The sequence below is a fragment of the Triticum dicoccoides genome, chromosome 2A (genome assembly GCF_002162155.2).
Source record: "Triticum dicoccoides isolate Atlit2015 ecotype Zavitan chromosome 2A, WEW_v2.0, whole genome shotgun sequence".
Taxonomy (NCBI): domain Eukaryota; kingdom Viridiplantae; phylum Streptophyta; class Magnoliopsida; order Poales; family Poaceae; genus Triticum; species Triticum dicoccoides.
This window is the reverse complement of record NC_041382.1, coordinates 72,547,721-72,558,022: the sequence shown is the minus strand read 5'-3', so window position 1 is coordinate 72,558,022 and position 10,302 is coordinate 72,547,721. Positions and strand designations below refer to the sequence as shown.

At 50.6% G+C, this 10,302-nt stretch overlaps 1 protein-coding gene across 1 annotated transcript; it reads left to right on the top strand.

Moving 5' to 3' along the window:
* The first annotated feature begins 401 nt into the window (after nucleotides 1-401).
* On the top strand, nucleotides 402-1,975 carry LOC119358988 (UDP-glucosyltransferase 29-like). Its single transcript, XM_037625354.1, has one exon. The coding sequence runs from the start codon at nucleotides 480-482 to the stop codon at nucleotides 1,878-1,880; it is 1,401 nt and encodes a 466-aa protein (XP_037481251.1). The 5' UTR covers nucleotides 402-479; the 3' UTR covers nucleotides 1,881-1,975.
* Nucleotides 1,976-10,302: the final 8,327 nt, after the last annotated feature.

The window sequence follows — 10,302 nt, the reverse complement described above, 5'->3', positions numbered from 1 at the left end:
GCAACTTCTGGGCTTTTTCTGCCCCGGAAGCCGTCGTTTCACGCAGCCCGCGAGAAACAGCAAATTTGAATTTGCCAGCCGGCCGGCCACCTACCGACCCTCCCGCCGTCGTGCCGCGTGCCCCATCTAGATCTAGAGGCCAGAGTCACGAACGTGATGGAAGAAGCCCGACACGCGCCTCTCCCCCACGCAACGCGTGGCCTCGGAAGAGTGACTCCGCGCGCCACCCATGCTGACGCCGCAACCCCCGACCTCCGGGGAGCTTGCGCGCGGCGCTCGCCCACTGAGCTCTCTGCACGTACGCACGTCGACGGTCAGCGCCCTCGCGTTTCCAGACACGATCACTCCGCCTATAAATCCACGCGCCCCGCCGGACGCAGATCACACAGCAAGAAGAAGAATTCAACTCCGGCACTGTTAAGCTGCACTGCACTCCTGTACCCAGTAGCCCCATCCACAGCCACGTCCGATCGATCGCCATGGCGCAGGCGGAGAGCGAGCGCATGCGCGTGGTCATGTTCCCGTGGCTGGCGCACGGCCACATCAGCCCGTACCTCGAGCTGGCCAAGCGCCTCATCGCCAGCGCCTCCGACGGCCACCACCTAGACGTCGTCGTCCACCTCGTCTCCACGCCGGCCAACCTCGCGCCCCTCGCGCACCACCAGACGGACAGGCTCAGGCTCGTGGGGCTCCACCTGCCGGCGCTCCCTGACCTCCCGCCCGCGCTGCACACCACCAAGGGCCTCCCCGCCCGCCTCATGCCCGTCCTCAAGCGCGCCTGCGACCTCGCCGCGCCGCGCTTCGGCGCGCTCCTCGACGAGCTCTGCCCGGACATCCTCGTCTACGACTTCATCCAGCCGTGGGCGCCGCTCGAGGCCGAGGCGCGCGGCGTCCCGGCGGTCCACTTCGCCACCTGCGGCGCCGCCGCCACGTCGTTCTTCATCCACTGCCTCAAGACGGACCGGGCCCCCAGCGCCTTCCCGTTCGAGAGCATCAGCCTCGGCGGCGCCGACGAGGACGTCAAGTACACGGCGCTGGTCGCCGTCCGCGAGGACAGCACCGCCCTGGTTCCCGAGCGCGACCGCCTGCCGCTCAGCCTGGAGCGCTCGTCCGGGTTCGTGGCCGTCAAGTCCTGCGCCGACATCGAGCGCAAGTACATGGACTACCTGTCCCAGCTCTTGGGCAAGGAGATCATCCCCACCGGCCCGTTGCTCGTCGACTCCGGTGGGTCGGAAGAGCAGCGCGACGGCGGGCGCATCACGCGGTGGCTCGACGGCGAGGAGCCTGGCTCCGTGGTGTTCGTCTCCTTCGGCAGCGAGTACTTCATGTCGGAGCGCCAGATGGCGCAGTTGGCGCGCGGGCTGGAGCTCAGCGGGGTGCCCTTCCTGTGGGCGGTGCGGTTCCCGAACGCAGAGGACGACGCCCGCGGCGCGGCGAGGTCCATGCCGCCGGGGTTCGCGCCCGCGCGCGGGCTGGTGGTGGAAGGGTGGGCGCCGCAGCGGCGCATCCTGTCGCACCCTTCCTGCGGCGCGTTCCTGACCCACTGCGGGTGGAGCTCGGTGCTGGAGTCGATGGCGGTGGGGGTGCCGATGGTGGCGCTGCCGCTGCACATCGACCAGCCGCTGAACGCCAACCTCGCGGTGGAGCTGGGCGCGGCGGCCGCGCGCGTGAAGCAGGAGCGGTTCGGGGAGTTCATGGCGGAGGAAGTGGCGTGGGCGGTGCGCGCGGCTGTGAAGGGGGAGGAAGGGGAGGCGGCGAGGCGCCGCGCGAGGGAGCTGCGGGAGGTGGTGGTGCGGAACAACGGCGACGGCCGGCAGATCGCGACGCTGCTGCAGAGGATGGCGCGGCTCTGCGGCAAGGGCCAGGCCGTGCCAAATTAGTGGGCCTTTTAAAATGTTTTTGGTCGAAAATGAAATGCGTCTAACAATATGTTAATGCATGTCAACAAAAATTATATCATTCGATTTGTATTTGAACATAGTTTGTAATGACATAACTTTTTGTGACATGCATGAAATTTTGTTAGTTAAATTTACGTTCTAAATTTGGCATAAAATATAATGAGAGCCAATAAACCAGGACAAAGGTAGTAGCAATTATATGTGCTTATTTCCTTAACTGGTCCACACAACTAGCCAGCAGCATTGCCTCCTCGCTTGTGAGCTTGTCGTAGATCTAGCCAAAGCGAGGTTGGCTCGTGAGCTCGTCTTAGATCTAGCCATCTGTCAGTCGGTGATGCGAGGAGAGCGAGGTTGTAGTGCTCTTTCTCCTGTGTCTGTCTTATAGTGCAGTCGGTATGAAACAATGCGAGCAAGGGCGTCGACTCGTTGTCGTAGGCTTCTTCCACCGCCATGTCATTGTCACTCACCCTCGGCGAGCTCATCAGGATGCCTATTTCTATCTACCTGCATGGCGGTCCTAGCAGTTTGCCGCAAGGCCGATTACCTCGTGCTTTTGCTTCGCCGAGAGGCTTCCACAACACTCTCGAGCTTGCGGTCATGACAGAGGTGATGCACGGAGGAGGATTGTAAGTGGACGACTGGGCATGTTTGTGATGTAGATGGTGCCGGCCGAGAACATGGTTAAATAGCCAGACCAAGCGTCTGTTCAATTTTGAACAGTTGACCAATAGATTGAATTTTTTATTTTTTATAAATATTATCTAAAAATTAAACTAGAATTACCATGCATTCCAAATATGGAGCAAGCGTTTTGGCCATGATTTATTTCCTTTCTTTGGCCGCTATAGTCACTGTTGCCCTCCGCCCGAAATTGACGGCAGATATAGCGCAACGTGAATGGTCTCGCTGTTTTGGCCACGATGATATTTGACCGTCTCTACGACTCAACAGTCAGTCCAACGACACGAAGGAGAAATGAGCCGCCGGTCCCGCTCCCCCTCGGCCTCGCCGCTGGGTGACCTAGACCTCCGCGTCCACCGTCGCTCCTCCCCGCCGGACGACGGCCGCTCCTTCCTCGCCTCCACGCCCCCGCTGGAGGACGACAACCTCCTCCGCGAGATCCTCGTCCGCCTCCCTCCGCTGCCGACCTCGCTCCCGCGCGCCGCCCTCGTCTGCAAGCGCTGGCGCCGCCTGCTCAAGGACCCCGCCTTCTTCCGCCGCTTCCGCGCGCACCACCGGCGGGCCCCGCTCCTCGGCTTCTTCGCCGGCCTGTGCCGCCCGATCTTCTTCACGCCCACGTTCGACCCACTGGATCGCATCCCCGCCGGGTGGCTCAACCGGTTCACGTCGAGCGGCGAGGGGCGCGGCCACTTCTGCGGCTGCCGCCACGGCGTCGCCCTCCTCCTCGGCCCGGAGCGGCCCGAAGCCCTAGTGTGGGACCCCATCCCCGGCCACCAGCGCCGGGTGCCTTTTCAGCCAGGGTTCCACATCAACAGGTAGGAGACCATCGTTCGGCACGCCGCGATGTTGTGCCCTGCCACCGCCGGCGATGGCGATGGCGGCGGCGATAGCCCGTTTAAGTTGGTGCTACGCTACAGCCACAATGCGATCCTGGCTTGCCTCTACGAATCGGAGTACGGTGTGTGGGGAGATGCGGTCAACACAGCCACTCCTCACGAGATTGATCCGTTAAGCCATAGCATTCTGATTGGGAATAATGCACTTTGATGGAGGATCGATCATGGTGCCCTCCTTGAGTTTGACATTGAAAGGCAGAGCCTGCGTGTGATTGAGCGGCCGACGGATGCTCAACGTACCGCGCAGTCCTTCTTCCATATCTTGCGGACAGAGGATGGCGGCCTCGGCCTTGCCATGTCTTCAGGCGCACCATTCAGCTGTGGGAGAGGAAGTCTAGCCCGGATCGTTGGGTGCGTGGAAAAAACATTGATCTATCTCAGCTCCGTTTATTGGGGCCGACGGAGAGAACATTGGTAGTGCCCATACACTACTAGAAAAAAGGCTACTAGTAGCGTTGGTAAAATAGTTACTAGCAGCATGGGTACCCGCATTACAACTAATAATTAGTAGTAGCGCGGGTAGACCCACGTCACTACTAACTTTGCTATTACAGAACCGTGCTACTACTAACAAAGTAGTAGTAGCGTGCTTATAATACCAACGCTAGATACTAGTAGTGCTTAATTTGTTCCCACGCTACTACTAACTATGTAGGATTAAAACAAATAAAATCAACCAATTCCATTTTATGCATACAATTTTAAGAAACAATAGTGATGGAAAAATGTCACTATGACACACTTGCCATATTCCTTATTCCTGATTCTACTATCACACAGTTGCCATATGTGCTACCACACAGTTTCTCATTCTACATTTCCTCACTCCAATAGTAAGAAAAATGAAAAGGAAAAATAGAGCTAGTCTGCCGTTGAAATGTCCTTATTCCTGAGTAATATTCAATGGAACGGTGCAATTACACTACAATCTCATGGATTCACTTTGCCGCTTCAACATCTCATTATCCTGCAGCGGTAGAAATGAGCATCAGCAAGGCATATAGATATAATGAATAAATGGAGAGGAAGCATAATCTCAGACGATACAGGAGAAAAGGACCAAGATTCTGATACAATGCGAATATGCACGGTAAGTACACATATATTTCAGTTACAAAAAATATTCAATTAAAAAGTGACAAATAACAATAGTTTTAAATAGCCGGCTATAGCCTCGCTATAGCTCCGCTATAGCTGTTTGAGGGTGTTGCCGCTAAATGATTTCATGTACAATTTGCCGGTATAGCTCCGCTATAGCCCACTATAGCCCAGCTATAGCTGTTTTTAAGGGTCGCCGCTACATGCCATAACCCATTATTTAAAACATTGCAAATAACTGAATGAAACTCAGACTATATATTTCAGTTACAAAAAATATTTCAGCTTAGGAATGCACTGTATAAATCAGACTAAATAGATAACACTACCGAAGCTTAAATTTTAAATGTGCAGTTTAAGTATGAGCACCTACCAACTGAATATAGCTAGCTAGCATAAATGTCAATTGGCACATGATTTTTCTTGGTGCATTTGCACTAGGAAACTAGTCCTAACATATCAATATTTTGATCAGCATTATCCTACAGACCCATCACTCAAGTGCATAACTAACAGTAGTAACCATCAACAGTACAAACGTATGTAATAACATTACTAACTCAAAGAAGATGCTAGGGGTTCATTAAGAATGCTAAATATCTCTAAGTTACCAAAGCTAGTGAGAATGGTCTCGAATTCGTAAACCCACTTCATTTATCTTGTTCCGACTTGTGAATGGCGACTGAATTTGTTTTAGACAGTAAGTAAGGTTGGTAATGGTGCAGCAGAGTGGCAGGATTCAGATACTATTGTAGAAAGAATGGTGGTGGTAATGCAGGAACAGAAGGCGGCACATCTCTAGGAGGAAGCTTAGAGGCACAAAAGTCAATAGGACAATTCCGTCGAGGAATCTGGGCTCTAGGGGTGACTACGTTCAGTTCAGGCAACTTCATCATCCAAGATGACATGTACGGGCACAACTCCCAACCCGCCGCCTCACCTAGGAGGAGAAGCCAAGAGCGCAGAGAGAATCAACACCCAGGCAGAACAGAGTAAGTCGAGAAGAGAGCACCCACCTCCGTTCCCGGCGACGGCGTCGATGCGCCACCCTGAGGCGGCGGCCGCCGATCTCCCAATGCATCTGGCAAAGGAAAATGCGACAGACGACCAGGGCGGACTCGCCGCGTGCCGGCGCACGGAGGGGCCGCTGGCAACGGACGTGCAGCTCATGCAGGCGAGCGCCATGGGCCCTCCCTTGGTCGCTCGGTGGCCGTCTATGTCCCTGCCATAACCACCAACTAGCAGCAGTAGCAATCCATCAGACCAGCGACCAAATACGAAATAGAACTGGGGTCAACCTCTAGATCACCTGCAGAGTGCTCAGAACTGTTCCCTCCTTTACCTGAACCCAAATGCACCATCAATCATATTTCCAAGATCCATAAAAACATAAGTAGGTCTGACTTATGAACCCATGGCAATCTGACTTATGATGTTCAATTTTCCATATCAAATGGATAAGTTCGGTCTTCGAACAAAAAAAGCATAAGTTTCAGAAGAATCGAATATATATAGCATTAGTTACATACTAGGTTCTTTTGGTGTCATGCCACGACTGAATAAAAGAAAATGTTTCTTTAACCCAAGAAAATGTCAGAATTTCGATGGCACGTGTCTACAGACTAGTTATGCGCTGGGGTGTTCTTCTCATGTCAGGAAATAGCATAATTGTGTAGTATGGTTTTTCTGAATCAAGATGTGATTGATCTCTGAATCAAGGTATACACAAATTGGCAATACTTATGCTAGAAGAAACCAGTAAATTTAAGAACATTAAGATCACTACTTTTTTGCAGATTGGAAAGTACTCCCTCTGTAAAGAAATATAAGAGCATTTAGATCACTACTTCAGTGATCTAAACGCTCTTATATTTCTTTACGGAGGGAGTACTAATTTTTTTATCTAATTTAAGCTAATTAACTCACATATTCACACTACAGTAAGCATTCTAGTATCTGGGTTTACACTTCATGCTAAAAATTATCTACCTTTCTTTGAACAACACCAAATTTGTCTACCTATGTCGAGAAATAGGTACAGATAGCGCCAAATTTATACAGAAACTTAAATTACCGACAGCTGAACCAAACCCCGTGTCATTCACATGTATCACATCATTCTCTACTCTTTTCTACTAACATGCACATATTTAACTAATTCATTGGGCATGGCACATCATACTCTTCTCACGGCGCATTACACGGTTTTCTTGTAATAACCCTATTATCTGAGATAAACATCTAAGATCATACTATGTGCACTTGACATTACCTAAGCTCTCCTAGAACTGCATTCTCTATGTCTACATATGCTACAAACATTGCCAAATTTGTACTGAAACATTTTTCTGTCTGTGAATGCTGAAACTCAAATTCAAGAGTCCAATTATCTTTCGGATTATTGAAATGTTGTCGAGGGGGCTCTACCGGTTCATATATAGGTTATAGTACTTGTTTCTCTGTTTGTTACCTAAATTGTTGCCAATAGTTTGTGATATGATTGTTGAACCCGGCGAAATCTAGAACAAAACCGTTTTCGTTTCTATGCACATACAATATATGGATGGTTAAGTTCAGAAATGCTATTTGAGTAATTTGATTTGCACATTTCCCTTTTGTTGTCTTCGTTACAATATTTTCTCTCTCTACAAGTTAGTGTTCATGTCTGTTGATCTTACCAGTAATCCTATATCCGCATTTACGACGTGCATCTATATCTTTCCTTATTGAATTAATATGCAAGTTTCATTAAGGTTTGAATCCTTTGCTGGAGAGTCCTCCTACTAGAATCAGAAATAAATATTGCTTTTCTCCTATTTTCTGTAATTAAGGCCATATCTATTTGAATCGTAGTAGTCATGTTCTTCCTTGTCACTGTTTGATTACTGTCATAATTTGATTTTGTGTGTTTCATGTAATTTGGAACAAAATCAATTGAAAACAGTTATAGTCCTCTAGACAACATAATGATAGGCTGGAAGCATCCTTCACTACTGTGCAAAATGGAGCATTACTATACTGTTTTGCATATATATATTTTTCATCAAATTTGTAGTAGATGTGCGTTTGCTTATTCCTATAGAACATTGTATCTTATGTTAGTAACTGGCTCAAGGTATACATGACTACATTGCCATCTTGAACTAAAACCAGGACAATAATTATGGAATGGAGGGAGTACCTTTTATTTTAATTTTTGTCAGTTTATTTTGTCTTTTGTTTGTAGGTAATGTGGCTGATGGGGATGATGATGGGCCTGAAATGTTAAACAATGAAATAAATGTTCATGAGTGGTCTCTTGTTACTGCTAGCATGATGTGTCCCTTGATGAGGTGATGTATATTTACCTTGTTCTATATATATAATTTCTGTTATCTAAGGCATCTGACTATTGTGATAAGTATGTAATATTAACTGTAAATTTTGTTTACCATGATTATTATGTGTTTTCTTGTACAATATTGTAGTTCCACCGATTAAAAAATTTCTAGTATCAGGCAGTTTTTCATGTCTCCTCTTTTCACGTTAGTTTTATAACCGATACTCGCATACTGCTAGTGATTAACCTGTGAACAATTAATTCTGGAATAAGGTCCCTAAACGTGGTACTGAACTTTTATGTCTTGTATATACTTGCTGAGAATCTTTGCAGTAATCAGTACGGAAAGTTCAAATTGACCGATGAGATCATTTCCTTTACAGGCATCTACCCATCTTCTAAGTTTGAAGCAATGACATCCCGGTGCAGTTTCCTCCCCCTTTGAAGAAATTGACCGATGAAGTACCGATGTGTTCCATTGTGCATGCGAACATCTTCCACTTGTCAGCTTCAAAGTAGAGGAGCAGAAATAAATGATCTAGTTATCGAGTGGTCTTAGTTTTAGAGATGCATGATAACCTGAATCTGGGATTTGTTGAACCAACTGTTTGATTTTACTAGTGCCTATCTTGAATGCTATTTTGTGTGAGTGTCATCTTGGGCTCATGTTCTATCTTCATTTCCCATCAGTCATCCTGCATTTTTCATTTCCTTGTTTGAAGCAAGTAACAGCTGTGTGCAACATCTGCTTGGGGTAATCCCTCCTCAGATGCGGTACATTATATCTTTTTTGATTCGATTTAGCAGTGAATCGCTCGCCGCGGTCTGCAATTTTCGGAGTTTGGCTCGTGGAATGGAATGACAACGGTGCATGGTGTTTCCGCTGTTATGAGGTGCATGCTGTCAGCTGCCAGTTTTATGACACAATGAATCATACCCGTTCCCTCGCGTCGCCCTCTCGAGGGCGACTCGGGGGCGACCAATCCTCCCGTCCGCCTCCTCCCCTTCCCTGTTCCTGTCCTCGCCGCCGCCGGAGACGGGCGCCGGGTCCCCCGCGCGGCCGCCGATGGCGACGCCGCTCGGGCTCGGGCCTAGGGTTTGAGGCGGCGGCCTCTTCTGGTGAGGGCGGCGTTGTCCTGGCGGCGGGCGGCGCTCGCCGGAGTAGAGGGCCGCGTCTACTCGGCCGCGCGGGCGGCGAGTTGGCGGTGGACGCGGGCGCCGCGTGGAGGGATCCCCTGCTGCTCTTCTTCGCCAGATCTGAAGACGGCGCCACCGTGCTGCTGCTTCCTCCTTGTCAGTCCGGCCGGATCCGGTGGCGGACTGCGCGGATGTGGGGTTGGGAGCTCTGGATTGGAGTAATTTCTTGGTCGGCTGCAGCGGCCACGACGCCGGCGGCGCTCCAGGCGCTGTTTCCTTCTTGAAGGCGGCTTCGAGATCCAGCTCAATCCCCCTCGCCTCCCCCTGCACCCGGGTGAAAACCCACAACTTTGGTTGGGCGGCGGCGGTGCCCGGCTCCGTCACCTTCTTGAAGGCGCCGCTTTGGGTCCGCGGGGAGGTGGGACAGCTGCAGCGCGTTCTTGGCGTTTCTGATGGCGGCGGTTCCTTCTTTAGTGGTGTCGCTTCGCCATGGCGGTCGGCTGGTCCGGCTCTCGTGGTGATTGTGGTGCTCAACTCTTCGCCGTGTCTTCCTGGGGTGCTCCCGTCCCATTCAGAGAGGCTGGAGGTGGAGCGGCTTCATCTTGCACGGAGCTTCGGTGGAGATGTCAAGTCATGCCTGACCGACAGGTGCTACGCTTTGTCATGCCTGGTCGGCAGGTACTACGCATGACAGCTCTTCCAAAGACTTCAAGTTGTGTCGGCTGATGGTACTTGGCAGCATGGTGCTGAGGTGTATCAGTGGCGACCGTGACGTGCTCAGCTGTTTGCGCGCAGGGAGGAGGTGCCGTTGGGCGCCGTGGTGGCGTCGACGATAGCTGGATCGAGCAAGGTTGATGCATCAGTACAATTCTGAAGATGGAGCGGTGGCAGTTGGCGGCGGCGGCCTCTGAATGTACACCGGATCGGTGAGACCCATGCCCGACAGGCGTCCTGGATGGGATCTCAGGTCTTAAATGTTAGGTTTGGCTGCGATGTCTGTTTGGTATTAAGCCCAGACTATCTGCGCCCCTTCATCAACTGGATAGAGGTGCTTAGACGGCGGCTTTAGTCTTACTGTTGTATTACTTTGTAAGGTCTTATGAGAATAATTAATAAAGTGGCTGTATGCATCGCCCAGATGCAGAGGCCGGGGGTCATCCTCCTTTTTTAAATTTTTTTTTAAAAAAAATCAGTGAAGCATCACTTCGGCATAAATAACTCACCTGATTCTAAAACAGCTCACCATCTTGGGCTGAAAATGGCAACGGTT

What these genes read in the sequence shown, in the direction of transcription:
- LOC119358988 (XM_037625354.1), top strand. Translation starts at nt 480, where the DNA reads ATGGCGCAGGCGGAGAGCGAGCGCATGCGCGTGGTCATGTTCCCGTGG.